This window comes from Grus americana, chromosome 24 (assembly GCF_028858705.1).
Source record: "Grus americana isolate bGruAme1 chromosome 24, bGruAme1.mat, whole genome shotgun sequence".
Lineage (NCBI taxonomy): Eukaryota > Metazoa > Chordata > Aves > Gruiformes > Gruidae > Grus > Grus americana.
In genome coordinates, this window is record NC_072875.1 from 7,950,687 (window position 1) to 7,967,226 (window position 16,540).

Below are 16,540 nucleotides of genomic sequence, written 5' to 3' on the forward strand. Positions count from 1 at the left end.
GCATTTTGCAAAGCTGAACCCCCAACCAATGGAGCTTCCCCCCCCCCCCCCTTTTTTTTTTCTCTTCCCAAGCTTTAAAATGAAGCCGCGGTCGCATCCAGGCTTCGTTCCAGCTCCGGTGCCAATTAGCGCCGGTTCCCCGGGTGTCGCTGAATAGGGCAGCGGGGGTGCGGGGCAGGATGCCCAGAGTCGCTTCCCACCCCCCCGAGACCTGCCAAGCTCATCACCCCAGTGAGGCACCGCACCACCCCCCCAGGAGGCTCCTCGGCCCCCCCAAAAAGGGGTCGAGACCTCCGAGCATCCTGCCCCAGCGGGATGGAGATGTTTTGGGGGGAACGTTATGGGTGGATGCTACGGGGGGGTGTTTTGGGGGGACTTTTAGGGGGGTACTATAGGGAGATGCTAAGGAGGCATTTGGGGGGATGCTGTAGGGAAATGCTATGGGGAAATTTTGGGGGGGCATTGTGGGGGGTACTACAGAGATACTTTGGGGTGATGCTATAGGGAGATGCTCTGGGGGGATTTTGGGAGGGGCTGCTGTGGGGAGGTGTTGTAAGAAGATACTTTGGGGGTTCAGGGATGCTGTGGGGGCACTATGGGGATATTTTGGGGGGGCCTTCAGGGGGATACTCTGCGGATGTTTCGGGGATGCCCTGGGGGTTGTTTCAGGGGTGCGCTGGGGGCACACAGCGCACTCACGGCCCCCTCCCTTTCCCGCCCGCGGCGGGACGCGAACCCGCGGCCTCAGGGTGTGTTGGGGGCGGGGGGGCTGCGCGGGGGCGGGGCAAGGGGCGGGGCTGGAGCGAGCCGGGGCGGGAGCAGTGGGCGGGGCAATGGGCGGGGACGTGGGTGGGGCAATGGGCAGGGACGTGGGCGTGTCAGTGGGCGGGGTGGGGGTGGGCGGGGCCTGGCGGGCGGAAGTGGCGCCGGGATTCAAAGCGTCGGTTGAGGCGGAAGTGGTGGGTGGGGGGTGTCCGTGCAGAGGCTGGGGGTGCCCGAAGGGCGGGGGGTGCGGGGGTGCCCGGGGGCGTTGCAGGGCCTGAGGTGTCACGGGAGGGGGGCGCAGGGCCTGGGGGTGTCAGGGCATGAGGGGAGAAGGGGGGGTGCCGGGCCTGGGGTGCCCAGGGGAGGGGACATGAGGGTGCGGGGGGGGGGGGTCCTGTGGGGCGCCCACGGGGTGAGGAGATTGGGGGGTGTGGGGTAAGGGGGGGTGCCCGCTGGGTGAGGGGTGCTGGGGTGCAGTGGGCTGCCCAGGGGGTGGGGGGGGTGCTGATGGGGACGGGAGATAGGGGTGCATTGGGTGGGGGGTGTGCAGGGGGGTGCGGGGGGATCAGGGATCCCTGGTCAGTATGGGGAGGTTGGGGGGCAGCGGGGGTCCCGTGGGGTGGGCCCCAGGGGGGCGGAGATGGGCCCCGGGCAGGGTGGGGAGCTGTGGGTGCAGGTCGGGGTGCCGGGGGGGGGTGTCACGCTCACCTCCTCTGCCCCTTCCCCAGGGCTGAAGCCGCCGCGGTGCCGGGATGGTGCCACCCTTGAAGGAGCAGCCCCGGGGGGGCAGAGAGCACCCGGGGGGGCATCAGGCGAGACCCCTGTGGCAGAGCTGGCGGGTGCTGGCCGAGAGGAACCAGAGCGTGGCCCCTGTGGGCGTCTGGGTGGAGGGTGCCCCAGGGGAGCCGGAGGAGAGCGTGGCCTTTGTGAGTGCTGCCGCGGGGGTCCCCGGGGTGTCTCTGACCCCCCAGTTGTGCCAGTAAAAACCCTACGGGTGTGATCGGAGCCGAAAATGAGCTTTATCTCTGTTTGAAGGCAGCTGGGAGCGCTGCTCCTAAGAAGAATCATTTATTTTTCATGATTTTTGGTAGGGTTAAAAGACACCGTGGTGTCCGCGTAGCCTGGTGCCCCATTTACACGAGCCCTGAGTTGATTACCCTCAAAGAAACTGGTTTTTTTTTAGGAGAAACGCATCGCTTTTAAACATCAGTCAGGTGGAGAATCCAGCCAATGTTCTAATTAGCCACCGTTGATTACTTAATTATTCGTACTGTGCTCTCTGCACTTTTAATTTTTGCTGGAGCTATAGATTTTTGACGTGTTACTAGAAGCTGCCTTCCAGCGTAGGTAGCGCAGCTAAAACTTAGCAGGTTTGTGCCCTTTCCCTGAGTTTTCTTCTCGCTGTTCCCGGCTGCTCCTTGCTTTATCGGCGCCGGTTTTGAACTCCACGCTGTACGTGCCTGTGCCGTACCTGGCTCCCCCATCCCGTATCGATGCTGCTCTTTGCTTTCACGTTCATCCGTAAAGGCTATCGGTGAGCCAAGATTTTTATTCCATGTTGCCAATTAAAAAAAAAATAAATAAGTTGAATGTTTCAGGGTCTGGAGCCAATCTCTGCTGTACCCCATTAGAAACACTTAAGAAAATCTTTATCGATGCTTATCTCAGGGATTTCTGCTTTGAGGGTTATTATAAGAGGACTAAAAGTGCATTAAATATAGGATGATGAGTTCAGTCCCCTGTAATTAATGTCTAAACGTTACAGAAGCTCCTGCCCTTCTGAGATGATTTATTTCCATATTGTAATTTAAATCCTGAAAGGTTGAGATAATATATGGAAATGAATCATCTCCATATTCCACGTAACTTCCATCTTGGCACCGTGAAACTTCTGGGGGCGCCGAACTCTTCCTGACTGCTTTGGGGGGGGCCTGGGTGCTCCCGGTCCTCCCCCCGGCACAGGAGCTTTCAGGCATGGATGAAGGTGCGCAGGGTTATCACAGCTTATTAAATATACTTTTATACGCCAGCGGATCATAATAAAATATATATGTATATGTATCAATGCCTCCTGCATCGGAATTGCTGATGAGGTTGCCAACAGGGAGCATAGCAAGCCGTCGTTTCATGTAGCTCTGGCTTGGTTTCATCAATTTATTTTATTTTTTTTTTAGGTCATTTCTTTTAATCTTTTACTTGGGTTGGTAAAACCTTTGTGTGCGCTGCAGAGGGTTAAAGGAGGAGGTGTGCGCGCTCCACATCTGGCTAGATTCGATCCAAGCTCAAAATAATTCAATAGACGTTGTCCAAGTTGTTATCGCACAGAATTTTGAATCAAAACATCGTAAAGTTTGCTCTGAGTGCTGCCTGCCTGGCTCGTAGATGCGGCTGTGGGAAGGGAAGATGGGATACGAGCCGCTGTGACGCTGCAATGTAGCAAAACTCACGTAAAATCTGCTTCCGCCTCTTGCAGGCTTCGGCGTTTCGGGTGGAGGAGGAGCTGAAGGAGCAGCAACGGGAGAAGGCAGCGAGCCTGAGCCGCTTCCAGGGAGAGGTGAAGCGGCGCGTGAACCAGCAGGTCAGGATGCGAAGAAAGCAGCAGCTGCAGAAGTCCTGTGAAGCGGTAAGCAGACCTCTGGCCCTGCCTCGCCAGGAGTCTTTACCAGCATAAATTGGGGAAAAAAACCCCAAAAAACCCCGCTAGACCTCAAGTCGAGGTGTTAATAAGAAAAAGCGAGGAAACCCGTGTCGACTTTCAGAGTCTCGGTGCCCCGTGCAGAACTGCGTGGAGTTTAAAAGCAGCCGGGCCGGAGCTGAGAGCAACGTGGCTGTCTCTTGGTGGCGTTTGAAGCGAAGCAGCTCATTTCTGCTGTCCCTTTTCCAGGGCAGTCAAACAGTTTGCAAGCACCACTTTTCATGCTGTCTCCACGTTCCCATTTCCCCTGTGGGCTTGTTTCCTGTGAATACATTTAATCCTTTCTACTTTTAAACAAACTGCCACCAAGACTTTGCCGGAAACTGGAGCAAGAAGGGAACGCACAGAGGTGGCCGCGGTTTTGGCCACCCCTGGGGTGTTTGAGCCATTTCCAGGGCTCGGGAGGCACAGCTGAGCAGGGATGTCCTCATGTAACTCTGCTAGTGGCCGCTCCTGACCGAAAGCCGGCGGCTGCCTTCAGCCCCTGAGAGCCCAATGGCTCTTTGTGCCCCTCTTGGCACAAAGAAACACCACCGAATTGAGGCAGCAGCTCCGGCGTGGTGCGGGCCGCGTCCTCCTAGGCAACGGTTAGAGATTTGCGAGTGGCTTCGTAACTCTGGGCTCTGTGTCACGGCAGGCAGAGAGGGAGAGCTCCGTCGCCGCGCAGTACTCGGACTCTGCGCTGCACTTGACCCCCAGGAAGAACACGTGCCTGTTTCGGAGCCACCCCGCACCTGCCATTGGCGATGCTGGTGCCCGCACCGTCCCGGCGCAGTGGCAAGGCGCGCAGTGCGAGCCGTTCCAGCAGCAAGCCACCGAGGTGAGCGATTCCCATCCCTGTTTCATTATGCCGGATGCTCGTGGTTTGAAATGGAGGAGAGGTGATATTTCTTTTCCTTTTACAACCCATCCCTAATGTTTTTCTTAATACCAAATGAAAGGTCGGCTTACGTTTTCACTCTGGTTTGCCAAATATTTGGAGGAAGCCGCGGTTGTGACTTTTTCCCTCTGCGTGTGGGGACTTGTCGCTGTGCAGGCGTGCCATGCTGGACAGGCGGCACTAGGTGGTGCCACCTCATTGCAGCTTCTCTCCTGCACACCAGGATTATGGGATGGGGAAATCTTGGAAAACCTGCCTTAGGGACTGTTTTAAACTTTTAATAGTGATGCTTACGCTGTGTTTGGCGTTTTGGAAAGCACGTGCGTTCGCTTAGGAACTGGAGTTACTCCAGTTGAAGCACCACTTCCCTCAAGGTGGAGAATCGCTTCTGGCAGGACAGTTGGGGATTGAGGACTTCTGGCATCTCAGCAAAGTGTTCTGAGAGCGGATGAGCTGTAACCAAGCCCTTTACCATGCCTGGATTGGGATTTCAGTGCATTGGGGCAGCTCTGAAATTCATTTTGAGTTGCAGGTTGCCTTATACCTGTTAGTGAAGCTAATTGCTCGAAGTTGCGCTCCCTTGGAGATCTCTTCCGTGCAGCTAAACTTTTTGGGGTAGCCCTCACGGAAAGCAGCCAGTGACCGCTTGTTTTGTCTTGTCTTTACCTTCCCTCTTGCCGGCAGCTCAGCAAAACTGTGAGGCAAGTTCGGCGCAAGCTGGCGTCCTGCAAAACTGTGCCCGAAGGAGCCGGTCCCCCCGAGCTCCCTGGTGGGGTCTGGAGGCGAGAGGTGAGCGATGGGTGCCTGGGGTGGGGTAACGGGAATTACCTTGCAAACTGGTGAAGTTCTGGCTTTTAATTAGCAAATCCAAAGTAGTTCAGTGAGTTTCTCCAGCAGAAGTGAGCTTTCCCGACCCACCTGGTGATTAGCCTGTGGATTTCAGTGGCCCAAGGACTCTGTCCCCTGGGCTCTGTTGTTCTTGCTGCTTTTTGGAGAAGGCAGCAGGATATAGTGGGTGAAAATGTCTCTGTGGAGACTGGTGAGAGATAAACTAGGAAACAAGAACTCAAAAAGGATTTTTTTAAAGGCTGAGATTGTGATCTGGGAGGAATGTGATGATCAGCCCTCCCCTCAGGCACCTTTATTTCTTCAGTAAACCCCAACATCTCTTTCCCTTGCATCAATCTCTTGTTTCGTGTGGGTGGCAAAGTTCTGGAGGGTTTTCCTCACCCGGGGCTGGCTTTTGGTAGAGAATTGTTGGCGCACATCTGCTGTCTTTGAAGCAGCGCTTAGGGGTGAGGTAAAGCAGGTCAGTCCTGAGTGCTTCACCTTTTGTTCCGTTGAATTTCATCCTGCTTTTGTCACTCCAGTTCTCAAGAGGAGCTTTATGTTGGAGCTATTATCCTGCTTTCTGTGCCAAGACCTTTCTTAAACTGATGTACTTGGTCCATCCCTGAGTCCCTGAGGACACCAGCAGCAACCCAACCCGGTATTTCGTCTCATTGCCTCCTCTGGAGCCAATTTCCTGCCCGTCTTGCAATTCTTCATTCCCATCTCTTTCTCGGGTTCAGCAAAGGTGAAGTAGATCTTGGCTGGCTGTTATCTAGAAAATACCTTTATATAAGGGCTGGTCCGACTCTTCCTCCTCTGTGCACTGTTGGATTTCTGTTCAAGGAAGCGAGCTTTGTGAACAAGAGTTACAGGAACACTATAATTATGGGCTTGAAAACCTTGTTACCTGTTTCGGACACTACATGTACCTTCCGTTTAAGTCCTTGATATGTTCAGGCTGCTTAGCAAGATGGAATGATTCATTACTTGGCTATTAGCAGCACCAAAACCTCGCATGAATAAACACGGCCGCTGCCCGTGCAGCCGGAGAGTTCCCGAGTGGGATGCACGGGAGTCACCCGCAGCAGTGAGAAACAAGGCTGGGAGGGGTCGGAGACCATCCTCCCACCCGAACTCCCCGCAGCTACAGTTAATCTCCACTCTCCTCAAACCTCCAGCAAGGAGGATTTAATTTATACCAGGAGGAATTTATTGATTTATTGCATTACTCTGTCTTACTACTCCAAGATAACAGAGGAGAAAAAAAAAAAAGCTCTAATATTAATCTGATCCTCTCTCCTCATGTGAAGGTTTGCCATGTTCACAGCTAGGCAGGACAACAGCTTGTTCCCTTCTCTTCAGACTCAAAAGGCTGCCACGGACTTAACCGCCTCGGTAATTGCTGCCTTTGGTTCTGTCCTCCTTGAATTTCCTCCTGCCGTTTATTCCAGCTGATTTCCTTGGTTTGAACCCAAGCATTTTTAGCATGTTCTCAAATACTTCTGCAACTTCAAGTGGCTTGGTGGGGTCGGTAAATGTAATCAAGATTCTTTTTTTTTTCCGTTATCCAGGCCGATAATGAAATTATCAAGCAGAGCCCACCTAGTTTTTACTCTATATTTGTGCAGTGACCTCCTAAGATTGAATCCGGGTAATGTTTTTAATGAGTATCACACCTCCCATATAATAGTTTCATCTAACAGATATTTCTTTGTTGAATTAGGCCACGTCAAAAGCGAAGCTAAAATTGAGATGTCTTCTGCTGTGCTTTGCCTGAGGCCTCTTTCTTCTATTGTAGGAGAAACTCAAACCAGCTAGACATGACTTGCTCTTGACAAATTTATGCTGGTTGCTGCTTATCTTGTTTTCTAGCAGCTTGCAGGCAGTTTGCAAGGTGATTTCCTCTTGGTTTTTCCAAAAGTCAGGCAGTTAAACTCTTGAGGCTAACATCTTCTCTTTAGTATTTCCTTTTCCCCTCCTCGTGCCTTTTTCTGCTAATCTGGATACCCACAGATTTTTTTTGGGGGGGTTTAGCAGCTTGTCTGCTGCTCCTGGCAGTAACCCAGGGCAGGTCCTGCCTGCTCAAAGACCTCAGCTCCTCAGAATAATCTGACTTTTTCTTCCCAAATCCAGTCCAAGATTTTTCCTGCTGCTTCTGTTGGCTCAGAGCAAGCCTTTGGCTGAACGCCGATGCCCAGAAGCACAAAACACTCTTGTTCGTGGCGTCCTCCGATAGCTGTCCTTCTTGAGTAGCAAGTCCTTTAGTCTCCCTTACTAAAGCCTGACTTGTTACTTCGATCTCTCTTGTTTTACTTAGAGCTTTGGCCTTTCTGGCGCTTGTTTGGGGGTTTTTTTCATCCCAGCGTGCTCGTGTCATCTCCTGCGCGATCCCTTTAGTAATCTGACCCGTGCTCCGCTTCCTCCGTGCTTGCGCGGACCGCAGGAAGAGCTTGGGGCTCAGCCAGGGCTGTCTCGTGCTGTGCTGCTTGTCTTTCAGCTTTAGCCGGGGAGTTTGCATTTGCTCGGTTTAAAGGAACTGTTGCTTCTCATTCAGTCCTGTTTTCTGCATTTTTCTTCTATTTTTACCTTCTTTCCTCTAAAGAGTTGCATTCCCTGCGAGCAATAACCCATCTTCCCAAAACTGTTGCTTTTCCTCTCTCCCAGAGATTTCTTTTCAGGTCAAATACATTTGAAGAGTTTCTTCCCTGCTTTCCCAAGCAGATACCTAGACGGTAATTGCCTGGAAATGACCCATCCCGTGGTTCAGGTGGTGGTTCAGGTGATCCCGTTCACCGAGTCTTCAGCCGCTTTGCCTTTAGGGTTTGGTAGACTGCGGTAGGTCCCCAGCGTGACAGCGCCCAAATTCCTTTCCCTAACTGATAATTCACCAAAGTTGGGGGTTTTTTTCCCCCCCCTGCACAGTTTCATTTCCTTCTCCCTTCAGGGCTCCAGAGCATCCTTACAAAGCAATAACCGTTCCTCTATCCCCTTGTCCTCACCGCAGAAGCTCTTGTGTTGTGTTTGTGTCATAACGGGGTTGATAGAGCGATTCCTGTGCCTATCAAATAATTTCATGTTCAGAGTAACTCCAGGCTATCCTTACCGCAGCACAGCCGTCTCAAGGGATCCCCGGCGTGACCGGCTCTCCTCCTGTCGATCCACCCTCTCCCTGTCAGCAGTTCTACCCTTCCCTTCCCAGCATGCTGCAAGGATAGGAGGGGAAAAAAAAAAATATCCTGGCTCCGAGCTTGCTTCTGGCATTTCGATTTTTTTAGTTTGTAGGAAACAATCTGCTGCCTCTCAAAATATTGGTAATTGCCACCGGGGAGCCTGCCCACTTACCATCTGAAGGAGTACACTACGTCCCCGAGTGTCACTCCAGAGATCCCACCACCCCCCTCCAGCTCCTTGCAGTTGCGAAACAGCGCCTGGAGAGGTCTTCTCCTTGTCTTTCCTTCACCCCACGCGCGTCTGTCCCTCTGTTTCTGCAGTTGGTGAGAACGTAGTCACGGGTTACCCTGCTAAATTCAGATTTTCTGGGCTCTCGTGCCCTGCGGTGATGCTCGAACACGTTGCGTTGCTGCTCGCCAGATCTCAACTCGCTCTACGGAACGGGTTAAAGCTGGTTCTTACCCATGTGCAAGGGTGTCGCATTTGGCTCTCAGCACCAAAGCAAATGCGTTTAAATTCCGTATTTACACCCTTCTCCTCCAGAAACCAGAGTCTTGCAAGACGGGCACGGCGCCAGCGGAAGATGAGGGCGAGGAACTGCTCCTAGCAGGACACCACGATCTTCCGGCCGAACTGCAAGGCCAAGCCGAGCGAGACGATGACTTCTACATCAAAATTGAATTTGAAAAAGTGAGACTCGTACGGTGCTGGGCCAGTTGGTCTTAAGAGGTTCAGATCGTTGGGATTTGGGTTTATTTCGGCAGACGGTGAGGCAGCCATTGTAGAGCAGTTGCTCTCTCAGGCCTGGTTAACTCTTAAGCCTACTGTCGTCAAAACAGGCTCAAGAGCAGTGTCAGAGCGAAGCGAGATTGGTGGCTTCAGTTTTGCTGCTTTCATCTTACAGCTGTGCCTTCAAAAGGGGTTTTATTTGTGCCAGTTGGCTGGCGCTCAGCGGAAATCTGAGCCTGAGTCTGTGCAATTGCATCGTATGCTTAACTGAACTCCGAACTGCGGTCGGCAGGACCTGCAGCTGCCGCTGCTCCGGCTGCCCTGCTTGGAGGCGGCACCGGGCTGGAAGAGCTGCAGGTGGTGCATCAAATCAGCCAGAAACCTCCTGGAGAAAAAAAAAAAAAAAAAAAAAAAAAAAAAAGGCAAGCTTTGCATCAGAGGAAGGAGCTGGCTGCCACAATTCCTGTGCCTTGGGGCTGGGGAAACGCTTTCCTTAGAGGCAGCGAGAATCTGTCTGCTCCTGAGGGCTGAGCGATGGATTTATCGGTTCCTCTTTTGTTTTCAGGCAGAGCATCATTAAGCTTCTGAGGTGTGGAAAGGCTTCGCCCTGATTGCCTGGAGTAGTTAGCAAATACTTTGTGGCTGTGGCAGCCGGTGCCCAACCTTACCTGGTGATTAGTCCAGCTAGGAGCAGAAATACTGGCTTGACAAATACTGAGTGGAGGGAAGGTGGTGGAGGTTGATGCTGAGGTTTTGGCAGACGTTGGCTGTCGAATTCCCCTGACACTTGTTATTTTTATTATTATTTGCGTTATTGTTCTTTCTCTTGCACTTCACGAAGTTCGTAATGGAAGCTTGGCGAGGGGAGGTGTGAATCCATATTTCACCTAAACCAGAAACCTCCTCCAAGGATTTCTTTGGACAAAGAGATTTCCTATGTGGAGATGCCGCAGGTGTCTTTTTCTTCTGGTGATAAGGAGAAGCCAAGGTGTACCCTGAAAAAAGTGTAGCTCGAAGGGGGGTTACCCTGTTGAGGACTGGCACAGAGGACTTGCCTCCGGCGAGGAGGATTTTGCTGAGGGAAGATGAGAAACTTGACCACAAAGATGCTGATGCTGCTCCCTCCTGTTATTTCTGATGGTCAGGTCTGTGATGGACTGGTGAAGGACTCGAGCTTGCCCGCGCCTCCCCAGAGGCTGCACGCAGATTACCGAGCTCCCCTCGTGCTCTGGGCTGGTGCAGACCAAGAGGAAACCAAGAAGCAGGTTTGTCCGCCGGAGCCAAGTCCTCATTGTTTCCTCTCCGTTTCAGGACTGAAAGGTATCGAGCATGGGGGATGCTGCTAGCTCAGATAAGAAACCTCGAGAGCAGCCTTAATGCAGAGACACCTGCCAGGCTTATGAGTTTCTCAGCGTTGATGGTGTCTCAGGTCTTGGGCAAACCTACTGGGTTGGTTTTGGTTTTTTTTAAGGTCCGTTGTGACCGTAAGCGCAAGCGTTGCGTGCTCCTCCCGCAAAATAACCCCGAAGGGTTGGAGGAGGAATGGGCTTCGTGCGTTTTGCCTGGGAGAACAAAGGTATCGCTTCCTGTAGTTGCATGGAGAGAGACAGGAGCTGCCAAAAATTCTTAAAAGGGAAAAAAAAGAAAGAAAACAAAACCCTGCTCTATCCAGTGTGGGTATAATGCTGGGAATAGAAAGGTTTTTACCGTATCAGCACCTAGCAGGCGTCAGGACGCAAGCACAGACTGCAGGCCTGATGCTGAGCATCTGATTTGATGATGAGGGCTTGCCAGCCTGCATCCAGGACTGGCTCGTGCTAATCTAGGCAATGCAGAGACGATGTTTCTCTTGGATGCCTAAAGGAAGTGACTTTTATTTTCCTGCTTCCTCCTGACGTGAGGAGGAACACTTCCCTCTTCTTTTTGTCGGCTTGCAGCGTAAAACTCGAAAGGACTTCGAAAGAATTTTGCATTTTTTGTCTTCCTTAACGTGCATTTTCCAACCAGCTGATCCAAAATCCGGCTGCGGTTTCTAGATAGCGCGTCAGCAGCTGGGGCCTGTCAGGCCACTCCGTCCCCCAGCGATTCCTTCTGCCCCTTGTTTTTTATCTCCTTGGCTCTGATCCACCCTGAGATAACTGGTTCTGCAGCGCTCTGTTCCGCGTGGGTTTTTTCCATCCAGCTTTCTTTCGGCCTGGTGATCTCTCCTGCTCCTTTATCCCCAGCTGGGTTCTGTCTGCCTGGGCGAGATGGACAAACTCAGCCTGAAACTCTTGGCGTTGATGAGGGGAAAAATGCACGCCTTAAACTTTCTGGCATCATGGAGCTCAAACTAGCCGCATCCCGACGGATTCCCCTGGGGGTGGGAGAACTTTTGGTGTGAGCTTCAGCCAGGTTTCCCTGCCTGTGCTGCATCCATGGGGTTAAGTCGAAGCCCAGACGTTAAAGCTCCTCGTGTGCTCAGTACCCGGACGGGAGTTGTTCCCTGCAGGGCTCTTGGATTTGTCTCGACACCTCTGTGCTTCTCCTGCATGTAGTGGGTCCAACTTGGCGTTGTACGTTCTTTTATTGGGATTTTTTTTTTGAGATGCAGGTTCTGTGAACTGCAGAGGACCACTGGTTCCCAGGTGGATCAAAATTCTTGGACTTGCAGTGCTCTGAAGTGGGTTGAAGTGGGAACCAGCTCTTTTACTCCCAGGAAAGTGCGAGTTGAGGAATTTTTCAGCTGACAGAGCTTCCATCCATAGGAAGGTTCAGTCAATGGATGCTGGTACCATCTCTCCAGCTTCTCAGTCCTGGGATGTGTGTGCAAGGGGACGTTTGAGGATCTCCTGGGGAGGGAGCGGGGTTTCTATCCTGATATGCGCTCCAGAAATCAAGCTGAGCGCCGCTATCACCCAATACTGATCCCAAACTTCCTTCTCAAAGGCGCCTCTTCTTTCCCACAGCGTCAGCACGAGTACCTGAGATACAGGCGCCTCTTCATGAACGTCGAGCGAGAGCAGGTGAAGGAACAGCAGAGGCAGAAAGAGAGGCAGAGGAGAATCGCCGAGTGAGTACCGGGGATGAGAACTCGCCTCTCGGTGTCGCCTCCTTCGTCGCAGGCAGGGTTGGAAAGGTCTTGCGTGCTTGTCTGGTGGGAAACAAGGCAAGGGGGTTTTGGAAAGTCCTGAGAAGACTGTCCAGCTTGATATGGGGAAAAAAAAGCCTCCATGATGGGTGGCATTCTGCCTCCTTGGCCGCAAGCTGCCCCTGATGGATTAAAAAAGCCAGTTTATCAACTTTTAAAAAAGCAGGGGGTAATTTGAAAGAAGCCCTGTGATACAAACGCCAGTTGTAAAGCCTGACTTATCTCCTGGGTTTATTTTAGAGCTCAATCTGTTAACCCTGGGGTGGATTCATTCCACCAACCCACCAAGAAAGACCCTAGGGCCATGTTGAGCGGTTCAGAGGTGCTCAGCACTGCTTGCTCTGCTCTCTGAGCCTCCGTGCAGCTTGGGGAGGAGTTGGGAACCAAAACTTCGGGCTGGGAGAGTTGCAGCTCACCAAACGGTGACTCTTGGGAACCGATCCCAAGACCCTGTGCTGTGGTCTCTGTTTAGAAACTTTGCGGTGAGGTCACATCATTGTTAAACCGATCTTATCTCAGGGGTTTTTAATGTCAGACCTTTCACCCTCACAGCTATAAATGTATATTATATAATAAAAAGATTTCCCAGTATTTGTTCCGGAGTTGAAAACTCAGTATCTGTGTAAAAGTATCAGTACTTGGCGGTTTAGTGATCTTCCCCCTCTTAAAGGGTTTGTTAAGGAAGAGCTCTGCAAATTCACACCAAAATAGGAAAGAGACTAGATTTATTCTGTCTCTGCCTTGCTCTAAAATAAAATGATGTAGCTCTGAGCATCTCATCTAGTGCTGGCTCTGCAGCGGGCAGCACAGGCACCCCAGGGCAGGATTTTCACGCTCACTTTTCGGAGAGAAATCGCCAGTCTGAAGAAACGCTCCTCCAGCCGCATTCCTGACGTTTAAACTGGCGCTCGGGAGCTTCACAGACCTTTTCCTGCCCTGCAAGTGCTGGTGAGACACCAGGGATTTCCTAGTTAGCGTGATATCTTTTTATTACATTATCCCCCCCCCCGCCATGGTTGCAGGGGCGCTGCTGGAGCTGCAAGCTGCTCGGAGCGTACGTGGAAAAGAGCTGGTTTTGTAATTACTTAGTGTAAAGCCTTTAGTTGGCCTTGGCCTTGGTTCCTGTAGCAGAAGATTTATGGTGGGGTAGTTAAGGCTCTATTACCACTTCATTTAAAAAACATTTTGGAGTTTATAACTTGACTAGAGAAGTTTGGCTTCAGGATTTTCCTCCTTGATGTAAAGATTTGACCCCCCAAATGGAGCAAGAAGCGAAATGTCTCGTTCAATTATGCTTTCTCCCCCTGGCTTCTACCCAGCCTTGATTTTTTTTTAATTTTTTTTTTTTTCCTTTATTGAATGCCTTTTGGCAGTGATCAGCCCATAACGTGTTATTGCATTTGGTACTCATCAGCGGGAATAAAATGGCAGATGCTTCAGTTTAAAGTCTTTGTGCTTCGTAATTGCTGCTCATCAAGGGAACGTGCTCCGTGCTTGGTGTGACTTCTACAACCCAGATTCCACTGAAAGGGCTGGAGCGCCATGTGGGTGCAAGGGAGATTGAGGAAATAGAGGGAGATTTGGTTAAAAATGCCATTTTTTATACTTAAAGCCATTAGAAAGTCATTGTTGCAATTAGCGCAGTGTTACTTTCATTTGCCGGGGGTAGTTTGGGCAAAAGCAGCAGCATCCTTTCGATCCCCTTTGCCCTGACCTCACAACAACCAGGGCCCGGCGGGAAATGGACGTTGGGATGGGGAAGCTCTGTCTCTAAGCGCCCGTCTGCCCGCAGGATTAAGAGCAAGAAGGAGAACCAGCGCCGGGTGGAAGAGCGGAAGATGCAGGAGCTGGCTGGCCAGCAGGAACCCCCACCGGGAGAGGGAGCCTGGGAACCCCTGGCCCAGCTTAAACTGGAGGAGAGGAGGGTGAAGAAGGTTAAGGACAAACAGCAGCGAAATAAGGAGTACGTGAGGTACGGCCGGGTCCCCTCTCCTTGCGCAGAGCCGGGTGTTACTGCCCGAGGTGAATATTTTATCCATCGCAGGTACATCGAAGCTCTAAGAGCCCAGATGAGGGAGAAGATAAAACTGTATCACATTGACTTGCCCCTGCTGTGCTCCTGCGGGTCTGATTTTTGGGACTCCCACCCGGATACCTGCGCCAACAACTGTGTCTTCTACAAAAACCACACAGGTAGGAGCTCCTGCTTCTGGAGGGGAGGCATCTGGGCCTGGATCCCAGACTATACGGGGAGAAATCAAACCTGGAACGATGATTCCATGGCCCTGGGCCGCTGGGTAGAGATGCTGTTGTAAATATACTCCGGAGAGGGCAAGTCGGGCGCTCGGCTGCTTGTTTCTAACGCAGCCTCTTCCTCTGTCCTTTCACGGGGGTTAGTGGCATCCTTGGGGAAGCACCGGCCTGTATGTAATACGTACATGGTGGCAGGGGGAGAGCCATAAGGAAAACGCAGCAAAACAGGCTCGTTATGGGCACCGGAAGCCTCTTTGCCTTAAGTGCTGAGTCTTCTGTTGGGAGGATACACGAAGGCGGTAGAAGTTGTCCTCTTTAGGTGACGGATCTTGAGCACAGCTTGGAAGAATACCCAGCTGAGTGACTGGGAGTTGTCTTCTAGGGGGGAAAAAGAAAAATAGAGAAATTGGGGCTTTATAAAAATCTTTGGGTTTCCTGCTTTGGCTTGTGTACCGCTTTGCAATCAGGAGCATGTGGAGCGTGCAGACAACCCTGTGAAAAACTACAGGCATGTCTACCTACCTTAAAAACCAGTTCTTCTCTCTGCTTTACGGTAAAAACCTGAAACACAGATGCTTTTCAGGCCGTAAGTGAAACTCTCATCTCCTATCGCTGCTTCTGTGTCCCTCTCCCCCCCAGCCTACAGCCAGGCGCTGCAGTCCGTCCTTGCGTCCTGCGTCTCTGCGGACAGGAGCCCCTCGGCGAGGCCGCCGCTCCGAGGCTTGGCCGCTCTCTGCGCTCGCTCGGGGAAGCATCTGTGACGCGGGCAGCCCGGCCTGCTCCTGCCTGTCCCTTCCAGCACGGCACCTTTGCTCTCCTGCTCCTTGTAGGAGCTCAGATTTAAGCTGCGCCTCTCCCCATTTGCTCCGGGTGTGCGGTTGGCCGGACCAGGAGTGCAGGGTGATGGTAGGTGTGAAGGAGGTGATTGCTCTGTGGTTTGTGGGCAGGCCCTTGAATTTTTGGCATTCAGCTGCAGAATAAACTGTTCTCCAGGGTTGTTTGTCTCCGTGGGAGTGTGAAATGAAGAGAAACAATGTACGTGGGGTCAATAGCTCTTGGGGTTTGAAACCCTCCCAGTTTCTAACCTCTTCCCACTCCCTTCTCTCCATTTCCCTGTGGCTCCTGCCAGGGATTTATTGGTCCTTCCCTTTCTGCCTGCTGAGGGCCCTCCTCCGGTACCATCCACCCACAGCTTCTATTTTGCTCCAGAAAGGAGATTTTTCCTAAGAAAAAAATTGTATTTAATCTTCAAGTCTCTCTGACTCTGCTGTGCAGCTGCAGCCCCTTGCAGGGGTTTCTGGAGCAAGATTGTTTTTACCAGGACGCTGCTTTTCCTCCCCGAATTTAAAATCCACAGATTTTTCCCTGGAAAAACGACACCGGTGCAGTAACGTGTTCCTGGACAGGGGTTGCATTAATATTTACTCCTCGCCATTCCCCCTCCCGCCACCTCTCCAATATTAACCGCGGCAGGAAGGACGGGTGGCCGAGCGTGCCGGATGATTTCTTCTCCCTGTTGCCATTCTGCTGGGCGCGAAGCAAAGCCACGACCCCTGTCCAGAGGTAGCAGGGAGGTGCTGAGCCAGGGGACGCTCCTCCGTTCTCCTTGGAGAATCATTCACCGATTTATTCGTGCTGCCCAGTGCTATTTATTAACCGCTGTTTGCGTCAGGGGAAGACGCCACGGACCTAAGAAGGGGTGTTGAGGCGGGTTTGTGAAGGGCGGGATCTGGCCTGGGAGGTCTTTGCATGTGCCAGGGCTGGGGAAGCTGTGAGTGTGTGTTTTCAGTGATTTCGGGGCAGCTGAGGACACGCAGTTCCTTGGCAGGTCCCCAAGCCCTCGCTCCTGCCCTAGGGGCCCCCATCCCACACCTTGGGGTGGCCCCCAAAGGGCCGTGGGCTGGTTCGGGGCTTAGTTGGATGGTTAAATAAAGCCGTTGCTGTGCCCCCACCTCACGGTCTGTCCCTCGCTCAGTGTCCCCGGGGTGTAAATGGGGTCCTGTGAGACTGGAGGGATTTCTCCTGGCCTGAAACCTGGGGGAGAGTGGGACCCCCCCAAATCCCTGTGAATAAACCCAAAAGTGTG

At 52.3% G+C, this 16,540-nt stretch overlaps 1 protein-coding gene across 2 annotated transcripts; it reads left to right on the top strand.

Moving 5' to 3' along the window:
* The first annotated feature begins 922 nt into the window (after positions 1-922).
* CCDC15 (coiled-coil domain containing 15) lies at positions 923-16,399 on the top strand. 2 transcript variants are annotated; one of them, XM_054803077.1, is made up of 11 exons: positions 923-959; positions 1,494-1,691; positions 3,239-3,388; positions 4,098-4,280; positions 5,025-5,129; positions 8,886-9,032; positions 10,217-10,336; positions 12,020-12,123; positions 13,994-14,173; positions 14,246-14,394; positions 15,094-16,399. In XM_054803077.1, the coding sequence occupies exons 2-11, from the start codon at positions 1,518-1,520 to the stop codon at positions 15,213-15,215; spliced, it is 1,434 nt and encodes a 477-aa protein (XP_054659052.1). In that variant the 5' UTR covers positions 923-959; positions 1,494-1,517; the 3' UTR covers positions 15,216-16,399. The 2 variants fall into 2 exon arrangements, with proteins under 2 accessions (XP_054659052.1, XP_054659053.1); XM_054803078.1 differs by having other exon boundaries at positions 13,994-14,164.
* The last annotated feature ends 141 nt before the right edge of the window (positions 16,400-16,540 follow it).